This window comes from Lottia gigantea (genome assembly GCF_000327385.1).
Source record: "Lottia gigantea unplaced genomic scaffold LOTGIsca_24, whole genome shotgun sequence".
NCBI classification, from domain to species: domain Eukaryota; kingdom Metazoa; phylum Mollusca; class Gastropoda; family Lottiidae; genus Lottia; species Lottia gigantea.
Window position 1 is genome coordinate 967,780 of NW_008708707.1, and position 22,249 is coordinate 990,028.

Below are 22,249 nucleotides of genomic sequence, written 5' to 3' on the forward strand. Positions count from 1 at the left end.
ACATGGAGTTTAATACTCTTTCATGCCTGTAGAGCCACAGCTGAATAAGGAAACATTGCAGTGTGCAATGAGGGTAATTTTTCAATACAGAAGCATTGTTCTACACTGAAATTTCTCAATGCACAGCCTGCAGCACACAGAGCTGAATTCTTGAGTTGGCCAAAAATCTATATCTATAATGTGCTCTGGGTTCGAATTCCTTCAGGATAAAAGAAAATTCTGAAGCCATGGCCAGTGCTTTTGAGGGTCATTTAATCCTTACCTGGTAAATCTATGGTTTTATCCACCACGTGTATTTGTCCATTATGTAGCTGGGGTATTTCTGGATTTGGGATTTTATAGTTCAAATTGCCAGGAATTCTGCCGTGATGAATTGATAGCAGACATTTTATTATTCCAGCTAATCCTGAAATAAGGAAACAAATTTCAAATTCTGACCAAATGATGGCTCAGGCTTGATAAAATTTGACTGGCGACAAAAAAAAACGGATTAAGTAATCATGACTGCAGACTGAAAAATCAATTTTGTTGCCAGATCTGGTAGGGGTCTACTCAAACTCTCCTAGATTTCAAAATCACAAAATCAGATCTTATCATTTACCCGACCGGTCAGAACCTTTGACCATCCAGTTTATTGCAGCTGATACATTTGCTTGATAGCCTCCAAAATACATATACATGTACCAGAAAACTTCTTGGATATAAGCAATCATGACATTTTTACAAAAAATAACTCTTAAATCATGTTAACCTACCAGCAACTGCTTCACCATGTCCCATATTACTTTTAACTGATCCAACTAACAGAGGTGAAGGTCTGCCCTCACTTAGAACTGTTCCTAAAGACTGGGCTTCATTCTTGTCTCCAGCCTGTAAAGAATTTTTTTAAAGTAATAAAGAGAAACAGACGTCTAAATATTTTACAATTTCAAATACCTGTATCACCTTTCAAAATTCAAATTCAATGTTTGATTCTCCTATAATTCAGTTAAGACTGACCTACCTGTGTGCCAGTTCCGTGAGCCTCCACATAAGCAATCTGATTGGTGGAAATATCGTGGTAAAGGGAGGTAAGTAGATTAGCCTGTGACTGGGAACTAGGGTAAGTTATTCCTGATAAAAAAAAACAGAAGATAATGAGGAAAATTACCCAAATAATGAAATTCCTTCAAAATCAAAATCCCTCTCTCAACAAAACTTGAATTGATATATATTTTTTTCAATCTGCTTTCAATTAGGCGTGTTTAGCATTAGAGTCATAAGTGCCAACGTTCTTGAAATAATTTTCCCATTGTACACAGCATATATTGTCTTCATCAATCCATTAAGGTAACAGAAAAATAGAAAATTGAAACGTGTTAAGTCTCAGGAAATTAAAAATAAATTCATTTCTACTTGCCTTCAACTTTATAGCCATCACAATTGACCCCTACATTAACAATCGAGGCATATACCCTGGCTAAATCTTCATTATTTCTACAAAATTACAAATTCAAAACTTGTTCCATAAGAATTTCGCTAAGTCTCTTTGCTTAGACTATTTGAAAAACCTGGATCTCTCATGGAATTGAGTTCATCCATGAATGTGCACAATGCTCGTGGTATTGAGCTTTATATTCTAATGCCAATAAAACTCTGGGAAACAAGGCACCCTATCTTAACTCATTATTCAAGCTGACTCATGGTACAGTCGATCAAGGAAAAAGTTATTGCCTATAATTAAGCCCCAAACAGCAAAAAGGATCAAAGAATTCTTAATGACACTCTGTGAATGGGTTTGTCAGCTTGTCAACTTAGCCCTTCAGAAAGACCTCAAGTTATATATTTTGAAGGATGATAAAACAATAAATCTGAATATACTGTACCTTGCAAGTAAAATGGCCGCCATGCCGTCCGCTCTAACATAACCATTAGCATTTTTATCAAAGACGTTGCTGGTTCCATTGGGACTCAACATATTTAGTCTTAGAAATCTCAAGCTGGCATTGGGGTTATCAATTATGGACGTACCTATTTAATTATAGAAATAACTAATATCATGCATGCATGTGTGGAAGAAATTTGGAGTGGGAGGGGAGGGGGGCAACTCCATGTTACTTTTCTTGTTTGAAAGTCGTACAGAACCTGGCAGAGGAGAACTAGTTGTTACACACTTACCAGCTACGATAGCATATCTACATTGATTCAGTGTCAAATCGCGTACAGCTCTGTTTAATACTGAAAGACTGGAACTACAAGCCGTATCTATGGTAATAGCAGGACCGGTCAAACCAAAATGGCGGACTACAGAACTTAATATTGATGGTCCACTATTAACTGAAAAAGACAAAATCAAAAACATGCTCAGAGTTTTTTGGGCTTTTGTGTCTTAAATACTTTGCAAGCTTAAGATTTTGGAGTACAAAATGGTTTTCTTCCTACTGTACAGTCAGTTTGATATTTGCTCCTATGCATAAATTGCGGTCTTGAGAGTATATTCATTTACCAAAACTATCTGTCCTGATGAGGATTGATTATCAGAAACACACACAACTGCAGTGTGAGATAGGCTCCAGTCACTTTAAAGCTCAGCAAGATGCAAAATAGCATATGCAGCTGGAATTGACTTCCATTTCCAAACACCAAACTTACTTTTACTAGCCTCTATATCCAGGCTAGTCTGTATGGCATCTGTATCACTGAAAGAGTAAGCTATGTAACACCCTGTACGTTCTGATTGGAATGTTTTTAATTTCAACCCTGAATCCACCAAACATTCATAAATAACTTCCAGTAGAAATCTCAACAACTCATTGGACTCTTCACATTCCTGAAAGTGAAATTCAATTCTTTCTTTAAAAGACTCTGTTGGAGGACAAGACTGTTTATCAGTTTACTTTCCAAGAACTTAGAAACAAGGTCATGCTCACTCTTGAAGAACTCTAAATGTCCACCTTGGGCCTGAAAAATCTACTTATGCTGCCTTTGGAATGTCCAAACAGTTTTCATATACACAATTATATTTACTAACTTCAAAATTAGGAATTATTTTTGATGGGAACTAAAAATAATATGTTTACCTCAATATCTAACAGACCGAAAAACTCAGCATCAAATTGATGTAGATTTTTAAAACAGCCTGTTCGAGGGGGTAAATTATACAGTCCTTTCGGCCATCTTGTTGGTCCAATCATGTCTTTACCACTTTCTAAATTCTCCCAAAATTCCTGAATGAGAACAAATGGAAATATACAAGGATGGAAATAGACAAGGATGGATATACAAGAATGAAACATAAAATATTGGAAATATTCAACAGATACTGCATGTATGTCTGGATGAAAATATAAATATCTGAAATATACAATACTGAAAATATACAAGGATCGAATATATACAAGAGAAGAAATATACAATTTAGATAATATACAATGATGGAGATATTCAAACCATCAGCCTACTCATATTGCTGTTATGTATTGCAAGGATTCAATATAGGGGCAAAGTGCATGATGTAAGACTTTGGTGACCGGATGAAAAGTTATGAAAAGTATATTGGATAGATAAATAAATTCACTTATTACCTGCAGATTCTCAGACTGAGGGAATTTCCCACTCATTCCACCAATCATTGCCTTGCTTTTCATGTGACCTTGGTCAGCCATTTTACTTCTTTCGCTCTCTCTACCTTAAAAAATATCACAGAATTTAATCATCAATGAAACAGTAAATGAAAAAAAATGAAGTAGATATGTGGGCCTACCTATCTCCTCCTGACCTGACCTGTGTGCAATAAGGGAAATTTTCTCATAAAACAAGGCTTAAATATAGCCAATTTACAGCTATATTAAAAGGTAGGCATATAAAACAGTTGTCTAATAATTGACAGGCATCCAAATGGATATATCCAGTGTATATCAGCAATTGCTCAATTATCAATTGCTACAGCATATATATATTATTACCCAATCAGTATAAAGTAAGAACAAACAGTCACAGATCCGATCAAACCTCTTGAAAGTTTGCCTTCTCAACCAAATACCATCTAACCAGACATTTGGTCATATGCATTCACTATGATTTGCTAACATACTGGTTAATCCCGATACACAATGCACGTGCCTTATAATAGACTTGATTATTGAGTCTATGTTTACCTTTGAACTTCCTTTGAATTTGTTAATCAAGTTCACCTAAATTTGGGTGAGTTTCTTTTGATTTTGAGGGTGGGATGGGGAAGGGAGGAACGTGATTATCATTGTTTTTCAAATGAAGATGGATTGAGGTTCAAATTCATTCCATTGCACAAGTCCTTTAAAGATGCACGTGCAAATTAGCAATTGGCCATGATATATTTTGATGATAAAGGCTGGTGATCTTGTCCATCCAGAACTACCAACACCCCTTTGGAAATAAAATGGAAAATTCCAAAAGATTTCAGCAACGGGAAGCCTCAGATTATTACTAGACGTTAGTGGATAGAATACACTCGTCTACACGCACGTGCATCAACTAGTTAGAAGACTCGGCGTTGATTTTCACCGCCATGGCCAAGGAGGTTCAAGATTTTAAGAAAAGAAGAGGCCTTAAATCGGAACTAAAGAACTTGCCCACTGTGTCTAGCTTGTGTGATGTTTACAGCAATGTGAAGGATCGGAACAGTGTCTTGCAGTTTTGTTTGAATGCTGTAGAGAATAGTTGTAGCTATGTTGGAGGTCATGTTGTCAATTTATTTGGTAGACCAGGTGAGCTGTTTTCACTTTAAAAGTAATCGTTACTTTTTTTTATCATGCCGTTTATAGTTAGATCTATTTAAGAGTCAATGATTGTTGTGAAACTGCATCATCACTCCTTTGGCAGCCTTGGACCATTGTTATATGTACAGTTATTACTCACGGAAGGTGATAGATGTTTGGCATAAAATATGTAACTTTACTACTTTGACCTTGTTGTTGACCTTGAAGTCCATTAAGCCAGTCTTCTCTCTATGTTACCCACAGTCTCGGGAGTCTAGTGCATCCAATGTTCACAATGGAAAATAAATCTCATATTCTGTGTACTTGTTATCTAAACTGTGTCCTAACGACCATCCCACTCACCACCTTTGAGCCCAATTTATTGGCGATCATTTTAATCTGTCTCAAATCTCTTCCAGCTGAGCTAGAAACAAGTGCCTTGGATTATTTTAAGAGGCTGAAAGAAAACTACCCAATTATTAGAAAGTCTCCCAAAAATGTAAGTTTTTTTTCAAGCATCATGCCCATTTTGAGTCTTTGAGGTTGCAAGTTTTATTTCAAGGACATCTTGAGCCCTGGAAGATGCAAGTAGCTCTTGATTGCACCATTTGGATATTCCATTTGATGGTTCCTGTAATTCCATTTGGCTTAAAGATTTTTTCTGACAAGAATTGGATACCGGAAATATTTCGACAGAGACATTAACCCCTTTCAAATTTACATAAGGAAAAAATTGCCTTAAAAATTGGGTGGCCCCTACTTGGTACAAATGTGAACATTTTTATGTTTCTGTTCATATTTGAAACTCTGATTTAGTCACAAACTCTTTTTTATTTCAGATATATCGCAAGACAAAAAGCAGAATTTGTGACTGGAGTCTGAAGAAAACTCAGACTATTTTGCAGACGCCACCTGGTAAAGTGGCTGTATGGGGAGTGGGCGCGGCCTCCAATGTTTCAGACAAGATCCTCTCTTCTGTTTACTATGTCACCAATCATTCTCCTAAACCTAAACAGAAATCTAAAGAACGACTTGCTATTCATTCCAGCAGAAGTCCAGATAAGAAGGTAAACATACTGGATAATAGCAAATATAATGTGCACCCTTTTTTACCCTCCAGTACATCAATGAAGAAGTTGCGAATAAAATAATAAATGGCAATATTGCGAATTCATCACCAGACTTTCACAGACCAAGATTATAACCCATGATAACACTTTGTTCTTTATTATATATATATGTATTTCAGATCAAGCCGACTGAACCAAATGGGAAATCGTCAATAATTGGTTATACAGTAGTATTACCAGTTGAAATTATGGTTTGTTTACATTGAAACATCTATAGATTATACAGAAACATGTTGAGGGGATCATTCTTAGCTCATATTTCAATAAACAGTGACTGTTGAACATAAAAAAATATGTTGCAATAGCTTAAAGTTCGTAGTAGCTTTAACATGGACTGACTTTTAACATGGACTGACCTTTAACATGGACTGACCTTTAACATGGACTGACCTTTAACATGGACTGACCTTTAACAGCACAAGGGTCCTTGGTTCATTCCGTCTAATTGAAATTAGACCTAACTTCCATTCGTATTTTATTAGTCTAGATTATCAAGTCAGCTATTCTAATACGCCTCGGAATGCTCCTATTGTTCGTGTCACATTATCCCGTCGCTGGAAAGGGCAGCCACGTGATTGGTTAAAACAGAGGTCAAGCAAAGGTTAACAGAATGAAAAGTCGAGGACAGTGTTAGACCGTACTGTAGTGGTTACGTACAAAGATAATAGTTAATAAAACATTCGAAAGGAAACTAATAAAATACGAATGGAAGTTAGGTCTAAATTTAATAAGACTGTGGTTATTGTTCCATCTTCTGCTCTGAACTAAATGCTTTTTACAGATACATCCCCTCCAACCTGTATTGCAGTCAGGAAACCAGATGCATTTAAGTAGGGCAAAAGCTGAACTCTACTTGTTTACCATTCCTATTCATTTCACTTTCAGACAAGATTCCTGCAAACCTTACATTTATGGATCCACATTCTTCTGGCTGACGCTGCTGAAAAAACAAGGAAACAAAATGGACTCTCTCCTGAAAAAGCTGCCGAGATTAGAAATAGACGCAAGGTAAGTTTAGTCTTTATCATTTATTGCCATGTCGGATTTCCACGTTGGCACCCAATGGGGAAACATTAATAAAAAAGTACTTTCTGAGTACACCCAATGGAGCTATATAGCCCGTTGGTGCTGATGCTACTATCTGCATTTCATTTCATTTCTGAACACACCCCAAGGTGAGCAATCAAGCGTCTGAAATATTTCCTGGAGCAGCAAATTGGTTCAGCAAGGCAGAAAATAATAGACATTGAGAAACTTGTATTTTTTCAGGTATCGCCAAGAAAACGTGTTCAAAGATCAACAATTAAATCCTGGAGCAAACGACTTGTCAGCTTTCTTCATTTAGATAAAATTCTGCCCTTCTTCAGCACGCGAAGTTTCCTGAAAAATATTGATCCTAGTCTGAAAGGTATATAACAAAATGTATTTGCTTCACCTACATCAGTGGTGCTACCCTTGGGGTTACTCTGGATACCCGCGGCTATCTTCACAATAACAAACTGTTTCGAACTTCACCTTGACTGCAATAGTCACCTTTCTTGTACGATCCAATCAAATCACTGCATTCTGTGATACCAGAAAGATGCAGTCAAGGTATAAGACCAAGTTTGTAAGAGCTTGCCTTGTGAAGATATACACCGACCTACATCTGAAGGTCTTGGAAGAGGTAGCATAAGAAATCAACTTCACTGCTATGTCAAAAGTGATTTGGACAAATTGATTACTTTGAATTGAGACAAATTTCCCTCATTGCACATTTCATATGAGTTACCAATCTGTATCATTATAGCATGTAGGAAGACTTCAATTGTATATATATTGCAGATCTGAGCCCAAATAAATCGGACGAAGGGGAACATAAACGTAAATATGATGATATTGTTTCTGATGACGACTCATCTTCTAGCCCTGACGAACCTTCGTATCTAGATCACCTTCGTAAACTAGATTTATCACAGTATATGAGTGATGATGACCCAGATTATGAGGTATGAAATTATGATTATCATCACTTGATTAATTACTGTTCTTTCATTGGACAATAGGGTGCTTGAAATTATATACTGGTTGTACTGGACTATATTAAACTGAGATGGCTCATAGTGTTAGATGCTCGTTCTCGATTGGTTTTCAATTGTAGCATATCTGAAGTTAATATCCTGTGTATTATTCATTACGATTTGAGCTTTGTCTGAAGTAGAAAATAAACAGAGCCCCTCTTGGCTACATGCTGTTTAAAGACGGAAATAAAAAAGAGTATAATGTGTGTGACAAAATATCCCTCATTGCACACAGCTTAAAATTGACACTTATCAGCCCAATGATGAGCAGAAATGAAAATTATGATCTTGCACAATAAGGTGCATAGAAGTCTGATTCATTTGCCTCAATATTCTGCGTTTTTTTCCAGCCTGGAGTAGAGTCCACAGATAGTGATGAATATTTGGAAGGAGAAACAGAAAGTGATGATGATCATCCAATTTCCACGACTCCTCGAGAACCTCTACCACCTAGAAATAAGGTAGGTCTTATCCAGGAACCAGGTGGTTCAAACTTCAAGTGTTACCAAATGCTGCCTACACATGTTTGGGATATGAAATCCTTGTCAAGGTTTTTTCCAGGAACCAAAAGTCCTTGATTCTACATGTATTTAAAAATATCTGAAATTCTGAAGACCTCTAAATTAATGGTAAAAAGAGTGTTACTTGAGTTACATATATAAATATATTTTTTCAGAGTACTCCAATCTCTGTTAAGACGACGACCCCCTCTAAACCAAAAACTGACACGGTAAGTTGTGTTAAATGCAGCTTTTCTTTATTTCTATTTCGTCAACTTTATAAATTATTTGGACCGAGCTTGGGTCATGATTGTTAACAGCTTTTCATCAACAATCCTTTTTTTTTTCAGAAATCCATTTTGAAGCAAGGACAGCAGGTGAATTATTTTTCTCAGAAGGTTATCTCCATTTTAAAAAAAAAGTTTACAAATTTTAAACCACTGTCAGATCTGCAAGTGCAATAAAAAATTTCACTCTTGAATCACGTTTGGGTAATAAATTTTTAAGTGCAGAGAAAACTACTCGAATTAAGAAAAAATTTATTACATTTTAAAATGTTTTAAATTTTCCTTTTTTTCTTTTCAGAATGATGGGAAAACAAAGCCAAAGGTAACACTCTTTCTGGCGAGGCAAATATTTAATTAATGTAGATTATTGTATTCACATCACAAATTACCTCATTGCACACTGCATGGTGTTGATGTGTTTATAAGTATAGCATTATTTCCTTTCTATTGTAGAACATACAGATAAAAACAGAAGATAATAAGGACTATGTCCAGTTGACATTTAAAGCCAGCAAACTTGACAGCAGGGTAAGTTTTGGTAAACCATCCATGGAAAGTGGGCATATAATTGTGAATAATAGTGCACATGTATAATTGCCTGGAAAATCTAAATGTTGATATTATGCACTCACTCACATGCATTAATTCTTAGTAAACTGAATTTTATATTTTTCAGGATATCATTGGAAAATCTGACCCTTATCTAACTCTCAATAAACAAGGTCCTGATGGTAAATGGCAACAACTTCATAAGACTGAGGTAAAACACTTAACTATTGTATCATTCTATTCTACCAGCTGTTCCTTAGCCCTGCCAACTGAGCTTAGAACCCACGACCACCATTTGTTCATAAACAAGTAAATAATACATTCTAATGCTCTTAACTGACTTTGCTTCAGTACTAGGATGCTTTAAAGTTGCATGAAAAACTTACGTATCTTCTGTGATTTGTTTGTAGACAATATTGAACTGCAGTGACCCTCAGTGGAAACCATTCAACATCCCCCTTCTATCACTGTGGAATGGAGACAAGTCCAAACAGATTAAGGTAATAACCATCTCCTGAACTATTCCAATTGTGTATATACTGTATTTGATCCTTTACCCTAGCATGGGCTGGTAACTTTTGTTGTTTGTGTTAACCCTGATTCTTACTGATGGGCTGTTTTACAGGATAAATTTTGAAATAAGATTAAGGGTAATATTATGAAATAAATGCAACAGCCTAAAGTAACTCTATGTTATCAAAACCCTGGTTTTATATTCAGTGGGTGAAAGGTTTATATTGTAGCCTTCATTTTGAATCCATAACTGTTCGTGATTTTCAAAAAACTTTTCATGACTTGATTTCAGATAACTGTTCATGATAAAGATGATGCTGTTTCTGATGATTTTGTGGGAGAGACAACAGTTACATTGGAAGAAATACTGAAAGCTTCAAAACATGAGGTCAGTGATAACGGTTTATGTTGGTCAGTCACATTGAAGTGAGTTGGTACTATGTAGCTCAACAAGTTATTGTGTGAGGATTTATTGCTGCTGTGTTTGTAAATTTCTCTTCATGCTGGACTCACCAGCGTTGTCTTCCCCCTTGCTTACACATCAGGAACCAAACACCATTTATGTGTTTTTGATTTGTTTTAGATAACTTGGAGTTTAATCAATGCAAAGAAACAGAATAAAAAGAAGAATTATGTTAATTCAGGCCAGATTCATCTGGTATCGTGTAAGGTATGCTCTTTTTTTCAAATTTTAAGTTGTTTATTCAAATCGCTCTGAAAAATATGAAATTGTTGATTGAAGGCCTAGATCTTGCATGCTTCTACAATCTCAATCTCAATCTTCAGAGGTTCTCTGGTACCACCTGTCGTGCCGCCTTGAGAACCAAGGGGGGAAAAGCTGAAAAATTGGATCCTTCCATAACAATGGCGGAATTAGAATTTAAGTACTGGTATGGCTGTCTTCTGGTTCTAGAATTGAATTTTAAAACAAATAACTCCTTGAAGATTCAAAGAATTCAGAAGTGGGCTGAATTTAAAGGTGGATGACATTTCTGTCCCTTTCAGTTGAGAGTAAGCAATCCACAAACTAATTTTTCACAATTAAAAACTTTACTCCATTCTCATTGGCTGACCTTGAACCTTGTCAACTTTCTCTTCAAGCAGAATCTGGATGAAAATCTTAATCTCAGACAGGAAGTGCATGAAACACTGGAATCACATGAAACTAAGGAACTCAAACCAGTTAAGGAACCTTTATTACAAGCTTTCAAAGTATCAAAGGAAAATTGCTTGAATAGGATAATGCTGGAAAAAGCAGTTGATCCAAAAACTGAACTTCTGAAAGCCGATATTAGATCTCTGGATAAAGCAAAAGCAGTTGAATCACTTGTCAAAGATATTCAGGAATGTCCAAAAATTGAAAAACTTAATATTGAAAAGGTGGACATAGTTGGAAATGCCCCGAAACCAAATACAAGCACTGTGGCCACTGTCCCTAAAAAGAGTGTTTCCAAAACACCACATGAAGTTTCTGAACCTCTCATTTGTCCTGTGTACATCCCGTATAAAGGACAAACTCAGAGGCAGCAGGAAAGAGCGAAGAAGCCAACTAATCTAGTTCCCTTGTCTCTTGGACTGTCAGTCAGTGCCACTATAGTTATCGCCTTATTGGTGACACACATCTGAATTTCCAAATCACGCTTTGGGCATTGATATTACTGACTGATGTGGCCTTGTAAAACATGAGCTTAAGCCTTTGCCTTAAATACCACACCTACATGATGAGTGTATATAATTTTCCCAGGCTTTAATTGAGGACATCGGTGTTCTTGTTAGACCGAGTTAACTGTATATTACACGTGATATACCCAAAAATAAATTTGTAAATATTTAATTGGCATTAATCAGAATTTTCTGTTTATAATTTCTATAGTCAATCTAATTTGTATTGTAAATATTTCATGTTAAAATTTGTAAATATTTTATGTTTAATTAGGTTGTAATTTTTTTACTTAGTTACAGTCAGTTTTCTTTAATTTATTGTCAAAGACAATTTCATATGTGACCCATGGTCACAGCATATGGTCACAATTTAGTATTTTGACATTTAAGGGATTGTTAAAAGGATAATGTAGAGGAGCCATAGAGGATTCTATTTACACCATTTCAATTTTCTGTCAGAAAATCATTATATGATGTCTTTGTATTTTCTGACGTCGTAAAACAGTTAGGCCTATTCGGATGTTGTCGAACTGAAAATTGAAATGGTGCAAATGGATCAGTATATCCGCTACACAAAGGAATTTAGAAAACCTCTTTACAATTCTTTAAACTCTAATGCACACAGTACTATATCTAGATACTTAAGTCTACTGTATCTATCTATAATTGTTAATGCACCTTCAAGGATATCAAAATCTCTTCATAACCATGGAAAAAAGTTACTCAAATGTCCAATTTTCAGGATGAAATTTCATGAAAGGTTTTGATCCATCCTGGGGGGTCAATTGACTGTTACTTGGCAACTAACTCATCAAAACCTAATCTGTCTTATTTTCCCCTATTTTAGGGTGTTTTAGAAGAAATGAAAGAAAAATAGATTTATATGGTGAAGAGATTTTGAAATCAACAGGAGCAGTGCTAGTTTCAAATATCTGAAAATTTAAAGTGGTATGGACATTTTTGGAAAAATTGGTTTCTAGGACAAAGTTTTGGAACATAATGAATTTCAGCTACTGCCCCAACATGTGCACTAAAGGGCAATTGCATGAACTCTCTTTGAGTATATGGTTGTGAAAGAGCTTGTTTTGTTTTGAGCTTAAGTCAGATTTTTGGGCTCGAGGATGTTTTACTGTAGTGAGCTTTTTCTAGAATAAGCTTAGATGGATTTTTTGTTATTGCTCATGGAGGTTTTTTAGCTCTCAAGAGCCTTAGATTATATCCATTGAACAGCACTTTGCTTCTATAGTAATGCATAACCTCTCTATTGTATATATTAAACTCATAGTGCTATACATTTATTATTAATGACCTATTTATTATGACCTATTTATTATGCATGTGCATCAAAAGTTCGTAACAAAATCTAGAAACAATTACAATGACATTACATTGTATTTACACAATTTGTATATTTATATGTATTATTAATTTTTCATTAAATTTCATTGATCGTTAATAAATCTATTTTTCTTTCCTCAATGTCCATTCTTTGATTTTGATGGTGGTCGTGGGTTCTAACTTCCGACAGTGTAAAAGTTAAACCTTGAATAAGTCATCTTTGCTCATTATTCAAATCGGCCTAGCTGTAAATGGGTACAGATTATCTGGGATAAGTTAATTCCATGAGATTATGCAAGAATCGTATTTGATCAGTCATTTTTCTGCATTATTCCCATCAATAAAGCTGTAAGTGAAAAGATAAATGCCAAGAGGTTGGTTTCCTTGTCAAATCAAAAGCAATTCTGTTTGAAAAATAATTTAATCATGATTCTACAACATACATTCACTTTCTCACAACATTGAAACTTTTACATCAGCACAAGTCTTATTATATAAGCTTTAAGATCAGAGGTAGTGTCTAAATAAATTCTCCATAAATTCTAACATCTCTGATAGTCACTATCCTGTCTGAGGAATTGGGTGGGCAGTGTTTCAGACAATAGATGAAATTTGGAAATGTTCATCTTCGATTATAGACAAAATGATATAAATTGGAATTTTACATCCTGCTGAATAAAGACAGATTTGACATGACACAATGCCTTTGGCTAAACTGTTCACTTGGTACATTAAAATAGAATGAGAATATTTCAAACAAGGATATCTTGGCACTAAAATTCAGATTATGAAACTAAACTTGTTACATCAAGCTCTAATCAAACAAGCTGAATAAATTTAACTGGAGGATCGAGACTACATTAAAGTCGTGAATTGGGAAAGCTATGAAGATTGACTTTCAGCCACATTTCAGAGCATAACTGAGCTACATATAGGAGTCTTAACAAGAAAACACATCAAACTTTAAACAATATGACAAAGATACATGGAAAACATTAATTATTTGGTAGTTAGGCAAATGTAATGAATTTCTTAAAAATATATAACTGTCTTAATTGCACTGTGAATTAAAAATACATGAGATTCCCAAGAATGGTCACAAATCAAAAATAATGTTTTAAACACAGCTATCTTTCCCTTCAAATTATATTATATTAATTTGTCTTTAGACCAACTTAAAGGGATTGTAAAGAGGTTTTTCTAAATTTTTTTAAGTGTATCATTTGCACCATTCCAATTTTCAATCAGACGTCTGTTCCTGCAATTCCAATAAGATGAAGTGTTTGATTTGATGTCGTTACTTATTGCAAAATATGTTCATCATATAAGACCTTTTGTAATAAGTGATGTCATCAAACACTTAGTTTTAGTGAAATTGCAGGAACCAGAGACGTCTGATTGAAATTTGGAATGATGCTATCAGTGTCTCTGATACACATAAAAAAATTTCGAAAAAAACTCTTAACCAACCCTTCATTAACTTTTCATTTGAATAAATATACCATAGTTCTTCTGAAAAATACACACCACAATGACATTTTGGACTGGGAATTCTGACTATTCAATTTAAAAAAGAACAGCATCACAATAATTTGGGCAAATCATCTTTAGAAGCAAATAAACAGGCAGCAATATACAGCACACCCATGACTAGATTTAACTTAGCGATATGTTTTGGCAAATAGAATAGCTCCCCTCTTCGAAACATTTTCTCATATTTAAAAGCTAAAAATACTGAGCATGCAGGTAGAAACATCCATTTTGTATAGTGAATTGCCAGTAACACAAACATTAAATAAGGAATAAATAGGAGAAGAGAAAACAATATATAAGATCCAGTATGTCCTAATAATATAGCTAACGTCACGATTCCAGCTTTCTTATCACATTCCATATCTCTTGTATTGTTACTATGTAAGATGGCTTCCGTGTTGAGAGCCAGTGGAATGGCATAACAGATACACATGAGTGAAAATTGTCCAGTTTGGCTTAAAAATGAGAACAGGATTGTAACTGGACCAAAAGTTAAGAAGATTAACAAATCTCCCAGTGCAATGTATTTGAGACCAAGTCCTCCAGTATATAAAAAACTTCCTGATAATCCTCCAAAATATATCAGTGCCAGATGTTCCATTTTACTCGGAGATGTAAATGTCAAACACAAAAATCCAAAACAACCAACAACATAAAACACTCCACCCAACCAAGCCACGTCATTTGGCGATAAAATATTATCAACTAATGTTCTGTCATCACTCTTTTTACTGTCAATTCCATGAAAATAATCAAAATATGTGTTAACTAAATTTCCCGCAGCATGGACTGAAAGTGCAGTTATAAGAGTCAGAATAAATACTGTAACTGAAAATTCGCCGGTAGTTTTGTAAGCTAAAACACAACCCAGGGCCACTGGAATCACAGAGGCTGAGAATGACCAAGGACGTAGAGCAACAAAATATTGTTTTGCTTGTAAATTTAACTTCTGACGTATAGTCATTGAAAGTTTGTAATTCTGATCCGTCGTCTGTGGTTTGTTTACATTTGGAATTGGACCACCATTTTCCAAAACAGATGTTTGAGTTTCTTGTGTCCTGCTCCTCTTTTCAACAAGATTTCCATTTCTCTTCATGGCTCGACCTTTGGTGGCGGCTATACCTTAATTATTATAGAATTGTTTCAGAAAATATTTGATTTTTAATGCTTTTTTACAAATAAATCATTTTCTAAGAATAAAATTCTTTTTTCTACCGGAAGTTAACCGGGCTGAACTTAGCAAACACATTCAACTAGCATACAGATTCGGGTCGAATCGAGTCGAATCGTCTCAGCATACACATTTGCGGCAAATCGACCCGATATGAAATCTGATTTTCTAACTTAAATATTGTTAAAATAACTTAAAAAATTTTATGATAAATACACATAAGAATTCTTTCAATATCAAATCACCAAATTGCTGTCTCCCTTACTTTTTGTACGGAGGCCCATTGAAGACGTCATAAACTAATCGACATATATATGGCCTATATGAGTATATTAATGAGAGTTTACGGGCAATTTGCGAGTCTTAACCGTCATAGAAACTTTTTGAAATTCATACTATATTATCTCACACAGCAAACAAGTCCTCATTCGAAATATCAAATCACTAAGTTGCTGTCTCCCTTACTTTTTGCACGGAGGCCCATTAAAGACAATTAGTGTATGTCTTTAATGGTCATCCGTACTAAAATAAAAGAGACATCAATTTGGTGATTTGATATATCGAATGAAGATAAATGTGAGAATTTCAAAAAAGTTTCTATGACGGCTAAGTCTCGCAAATTGTCCGTAAACTCCGGGTAATATTCTGATATAGGTTATATATATGTCGATTGGTGTAAGTCTTTAATGGGCCTCCGTACGTACAAAAAGTAAGGGAGACAGCAACTTGGTGATTTGATTTTTCGAATGAGGACTAGTGTGAGATAGTATGGTATGAATGAAAGCTGTGGAGTAGGGGAGGGGGAATGGGAAAGGAATCCTGATAATGGGAACTGATAAAACCTCCTGGAACTTCTGATATTGCTCTCAATTCCATTGTCATGATGGGTTATTTGTCAGTGACCACTAATAATTAAATCACATCAATTGATTTTGCAGTGTTATTATAACTTAAAATTTGACGTCACCCTTTGATCTCGATGTACCATTATCCAACATTTAGTTCACTAACATAACTTTACACTAATAAACATGAATATTATAAATGTGTTCTAAAATATTGGAGTCATTCTGCTCCTTATTTGTACCACTCGTCTCGATCGTAGCAAAATTTCGTTCAAACACCCCCCCCCCCCCCCCCCCCCCTTTCTAACTCCCAAATAGGCCTTGGGCCCGTACGTCTATGTTGAAATTGGTATAGCTCTTTCAGTTTTCAAACGATTTTCGCAATTTTCGTACGACTTTGTATGTAGGCAGGCTTAAATGATCTAACAATGAGGATCTCGTTTCACCAACCGTATACTGAATATGGCCATATTTGATCCACTATCTTTAAATTTACTGGGGTTTAATCTGTTCTATTGCAATCATATTTCTATCTTTTGCACTTTTTCGTCCCAGAATTTATTGCCACATTAATATGTAGTCACAAAGTCAAAGCTTTTCAGTAAATTTTCTAATTATCTTCATTGAGGGTAGCCTGATTTAGGCCTAAAACTTGAATAATGGCGAATTTTATTGTAACAGTAACGCTATCCCTTTAAATTTCGGGGTAATATTTGGCGCGAATCTAGCAATCATGTTATTTGTTCTGTCAAGAATTAAAGGTCCCCTTCCGTGTAATTTACGTCACAAACATGTGAATTTGGCAATTTTTTCCCTCGGTAACTTAACGAAATATACTTTATTCGTTGATCCAAAGATTTTTGAACAGGTTTTAGACTTTACAAAGGATTTTTAAGTCCAGTACCTCTATTCAAAATTCTTTCAACCAGCCACTCTGAAATATTGGTGGATCTTTTCCTTTAATAATTTATCAACTTTCACCAAATTGACGAGAAGGTGACAGCTTAAAACCATCAGAAAGTCATAACAATTTTTTGGCGGGAAGAGTTGACACGAAGAGCACGTGGATGCAGAATTTTGGCTGTTGATTGGCTGAAATTCAAATTGTCAGTCAAAAAGTGGGAGGAGTTTAACGTAAAATCATCATTTCCATATCCAAGGGTGCGCACTTCTGAGCGGGATTTCAGTTTTGTCAGTCGTGACTTATGACTTATGATATATTCTATATTGGATTCTGGATGGTTTTGAATTATTTCGATATATTCAGTGCTAAATCTTTGACTAATATCTGTGGATTGGGATTTATTTGATACTATCTGTATCATTCTGGATGGATTTAGATTATTTTGTGATTTTTCTATAAAATAATGGATTCAACGATGATACTTGTGGAAGGAGTGACAAATATTGGACACTTATTCTCAAGAAGGTAAGCCATTTTCTTCATTCAAATTTTGATTGGAAACTTGTAAGGAATATAAACTGGTTTTCTGGGTATAATACTAGAGGTTTAAATATTATCGGTTAGTTTGGACTTTTCTCAATCTAGATTCTTACGCGCGTGACCTTGAAAATTTAGACTCAATGTCACGAGAGTAAATATGACAAATATAAGTTATTTCATGACTTCAAAAATAACATGGAAGATATCAGGAGTATCATTATGGCCAACTTTTGTTTGTATTTATATTTTGCACTGGTATTTGAATTACAATTCAAAAATCATTTAGTTTAATGATACTTTTCAGAACCTGTACATACCGTATCAACGTTAAAAAGTGCTATACAAAATTTTAAACTGCTGTGCAATTAGGCCCATAGAGCAAAAGACTTATGCAAATAAAAAAAAGTAATTTGTATCCTTCAGAGATGAGGGTAGTCTGGTTTAGAATTAGGGGGTGGAGATATTAAAGAGAGGGTGGCCTATATTATGTTGTTTTAGAATATGGTATTAAGGTAGGGATGAGGATAGACAGGTTTACAATTAGGGGGTGGGGGTAATAATTGTTAGTTTATAATAAGAAATTAAGGTAGAGATGAAGGTAGACAGGTTAAGAAATAGGGGGGTGGGGGTGAGGTTTAAAGGGATTGTGTCCTATAATTGTTAATTTAGTGACATTAAGGTAGGGATGAGGGTAGACAGGTTTGGAAATAGGGAGGTGGGGTGGGGGTATTAAAGGAATGGTGTCCTATAATTGTTAGTTTAGAACAAGCTTCCTAATATGAGAATTCAGTTTGTCTTGTGATTTATGAGTAAAGCATGACAGCCCTTTAATACTTAGTAAAAATTTACTTTTTAAAACAATTCACAACACAATGTTGTTTGTATTCTAAAAATTATTATTCTTTTTACAGTGTCAGCAGTTCAGAGAAGTTATTAGTATGCAAAGTTTTAAATTGCTTTTGACAAACAGATCTTTTTTTTATATATGGTGAGTTTTTTTTATAATTAACTTTCTGGTTTTTCTGAAAACTACTTGAATTATTTCTCAGGTATTCCAACTGTTAGGCCTAGTTTTAAGCAATGGGGAATCTTGTGAATTTTTGTGAGGGGACTTTCTGTTACTTAAGGGATGTAGTCCCTTAATTGTTATATTTCAGAGTCTGGTGCAAGTGAAAAAAAAACTTTTGACATGATTCAAATGCAGATGTTATGTTAAGTTTCTTTTTTATTTGCAGGTGAATCCACTAACCCTGATTTAACAAACTTCATCTAGAATGAATGACCATCCAGAGTTGTCATAATTTATGCTAACCAATCCAAAGTACTTTTAAAAATGGTAAGACACTACATCTACTAGTCCATTTAAAACAATAGATACCCTGCAATTCCTGACATACAGCAAATCTTATATGGGACACAATATTTGATACATACATTACTTACTGTGTATTAGTGGGTTGAATACTAAATGGCCCAGAACAGGACATGCATAACAAATTTATCAGATCATGTATGCTAAGTGGAGTCACTTGCATAAAATAATAGGAAACATTCCTGTTTTTGCTATTTAATTTGAATAAATGATTTATTACAGGTATGAAATCTTCTCATCAATTAGAAACTTGTTGGTCTATAGATATCAAATTATGTTCCAGTGAGCTGTTAAATGGTGAGTCTTCTTTATTAGTCAACAAACTACCTTGCCCTCCAAGATTGATTCTTTATTCGTGCCACCTTAAGGGATGTCCCTTGTGCCACAGGTTGTGCTTGCTGATTGAGGAAATTAACAATGAGGAAGCTAAAGCTTCAATCGTCAAAAATTGCCCACATTGTACACTGCATACTGTCTTTGTAACCCAATCAGGTACAGAAAAGTACGACATAAAACCCCATTTCATATTATATCTATATACATACTAAAAGGGATGCAGTTCTATAATTGTTTAGTAGCGAAATATCCCTTTATTTATTTTTTTATTTTAGTAAATTTTACATTCATTTTCTATTTCAGATATTGAGTGTTGTCAGTTTAATTATTGAAATACAACATGTGTTTCAACATCTTAATAATTGGTGAGTTTCTCTTAATTAAGTTTGATATTTGTAAAATATTCCATTAGGAACAGGCTCGCTGACAGTAACACCAATATTTTTACTTGTAAACACTAATTTTGTAGAGCTGAGCTCTTTATTCAGAATAGTGATAGGAATAGTTGACATTGATCTTTATCAGCTGGTTTAACAAATATTTAACAAACTTGATCTTTTTAAAATATTTAACGCTACTATTGTCTGACTCTTCTTGAGTCTCAAGAGTCATTTGTATGTATGATATTGCCTCAAAATCACTTATTTTCCCTTATTATTGTAGGTAGATCAATGCATGGCCTAGTTAGAGCAACCAGAAAACACAGGCGGAGCATTAAAAGTTATGTAAGTTATATTTTATTCTCTATAACTTAAAGGGATACATGGTAGTAAGACTGCAAGTAACTACAAGATATCTTATACATGTAGAAGGCTCAATCTGTGCTGGATGTTTTACGAAATTATCCCTTTACACATGCTTTACAAGAATATTCTAGTATTAAACCACAGAATGATTCTCACAGTACATCTTGTTTCTCTCCTTAAATGTAGCTCATTATATTTGCCCCTGTCAAATTGTATCATAGAAACCGTCCGTCTGGGTGTATTTTATTGCACTCTGGTCGTTTTGACCAATTAAGATCCTGGATCAGTCATCTGTTCAGGAACCTCTATGTCTAATGAAATGTGCCAATGTTTTTTTTCATCGAAACTTGACCAAGGGAGTTCTTGTCATTTTCTCTTCTGCTCATATACCTGGTAAACTTGCCTAGTAATCACCAAGACATTATAATGTGGTCCTATTTTGTCGTCGCCCCTCTCTGATGGTCCATCCACAATTTGCTTGTGAACACAATAGAGGCTACAGTATTTGATTTTAATGAAATTTGGTGTGATCATTTATATTGATGAGATCTTGGTCTGGTTTGAATTTGACAATTTTTCGATGTTATTGCCATTGACTTGGGCAAAACACGTGGAAATTTGTTTCTAAACATAAGAGAGACTACAGTTTTCCACTGATTTTAGTTTTTGACCCAGGAAAAACTTGTCAAAATTTGTTTGTGAACACAATAGAGACTATGGTTTTAATATGATTTTAATGAAATTTGGTGTGATCATGTATATTGATGAGATCTTGCTCTGGTTTGAATTTGACAAGTTGAAATAGGACGACCTTTTGATAATTGGTTTTTGTGTTGTTAAACTTGACTTAGGAAAAATGCATCAAAATTTGTTCGTGAACGCAGTACAGACTACAGTTTTTGTCTGATTTTAATGAAATTTAGTGTGATCATGTATATTGATGAGATCTTGGACAAGTTGGAATTTGACGATATTTCGATGATTGGTTTTTGAGTTATTAAACTTTGCATCAAAATTTGTTCGTGAACACAATAGAGACTACAGTTTTTACCTGTTAGGATCATTTATATTGATGAGGTCTTGGAAGAGTTGGAATCTGACGAATGGTTTTTGAGTTATTGCCCTTAACTTAAGAGAAATGCATCAAAATTTGTTTGTGAACACAGTAGAGACTACAGTTTTCATCGTATTTAAATGAAATTTGGTGTGATCATCTATAACAGATTTTTCAATAAACATAACTTGAGTTGTTGCCGTCGACTTGGTAAAAATGCATCAAAAGATAGAGGTAACAGTTTATGTCTCAGAATTTTATCTGTTCGTTTAAATCAACAATATCTATTACAAGTTAGATTTTTGAAAGGATTTGACACAGATTGGTGACCACCCTTGATATAATGAAAATTTGGGCGTATCTTACTAGAAATATTATCCATTTTTTGACACACAAGTCAAGATTGTTGTTGTCAAAAGCAATGTTTGCTGGCTTGCTGTTTACCGCATTTGTCTAAATTGCATCTGTTGGATGTTGAACCTTTTGCTGGGTATAAACCACATCAGTAGGAATGCCACTTTTGAAGATCATATCCAAATTTGTCACAGAGAGCCACCCCATATGCTGCATCTGTAGAAATGCCATATTTTGCTAATCATAGGCACATTAGTCGAACAGCTACATTCGATGGGTACCAAGTTTTTGAACACAGTGGAAATAGAAGGACAGGGCCACTTTTTCTGGGAGTATGACACATTTTTCGACACAGCCATGCCTGATTGGCTTTTGATGGATAGTCACTCTTGTTTTGCATAAACCACAGTTGTTGAATTTTTCACATAAGTGTTAATTTTAGGAAATCTCCCTTTCACAGTAGGGATAAATTGGGTATTGCCATTTGCTAAATTGGATGGTCGGTCAGTGTGACACTCTGGAAGTGGTCATACAGTAGGTGAGGGGACCACTTTGCTGCATGATCCTCGAAGGTGGTGTCATGTGTCCTACGGCAAATATTGGAAATGGTATAAATCTGACATTACTCATTTTGTCCATA

At 34.8% G+C, this 22,249-nt stretch overlaps 3 protein-coding genes across 3 annotated transcripts; 1 reads left to right on the forward strand and 2 right to left on the reverse strand.

The window, feature by feature from the left end:
* Positions 1 to 317: 317 nt before the first annotated feature.
* On the reverse strand, positions 318 to 2,782 carry LOTGIDRAFT_101255 (hypothetical protein; the record flags this gene model as incomplete). The annotated part of the gene is made up of 6 exons (XM_009055291.1): positions 318 to 406; positions 756 to 870; positions 1,004 to 1,166; positions 1,866 to 2,010; positions 2,152 to 2,316; positions 2,623 to 2,782. Coding segments are annotated over 6 exons (837 nt in total), but the record flags the coding sequence as incomplete, so codon positions are not given.
* A 1,637-nt stretch (positions 2,783 to 4,419) lies between these two features.
* Positions 4,420 to 11,380, forward strand: LOTGIDRAFT_231912 (hypothetical protein; the record flags this gene model as incomplete). The annotated part of the gene is made up of 17 exons (XM_009055292.1): positions 4,420 to 4,724; positions 5,135 to 5,214; positions 5,555 to 5,782; positions 5,965 to 6,036; positions 6,731 to 6,853; positions 7,115 to 7,253; positions 7,670 to 7,833; positions 8,256 to 8,366; positions 8,582 to 8,635; positions 8,756 to 8,782; positions 8,991 to 9,014; positions 9,146 to 9,220; positions 9,369 to 9,452; positions 9,652 to 9,741; positions 10,047 to 10,142; positions 10,338 to 10,424; positions 10,760 to 11,380. Exons 1-17 carry the CDS (start codon positions 4,526 to 4,528, stop codon positions 11,378 to 11,380), a joined length of 2,274 nt encoding a protein of 757 aa, XP_009053540.1. The 5' UTR covers positions 4,420 to 4,525.
* A 2,956-nt stretch (positions 11,381 to 14,336) lies between these two features.
* LOTGIDRAFT_116496 (hypothetical protein) lies at positions 14,337 to 15,251 on the reverse strand (the record flags this gene model as incomplete). Its single annotated transcript, XM_009055293.1, has 1 exon — positions 14,337 to 15,251. The coding sequence occupies one exon, from the start codon at positions 15,249 to 15,251 to the stop codon at positions 14,337 to 14,339; it is 915 nt and encodes a 304-aa protein (XP_009053541.1).
* Between the last annotated feature and the right edge of the window lie 6,998 nt (positions 15,252 to 22,249).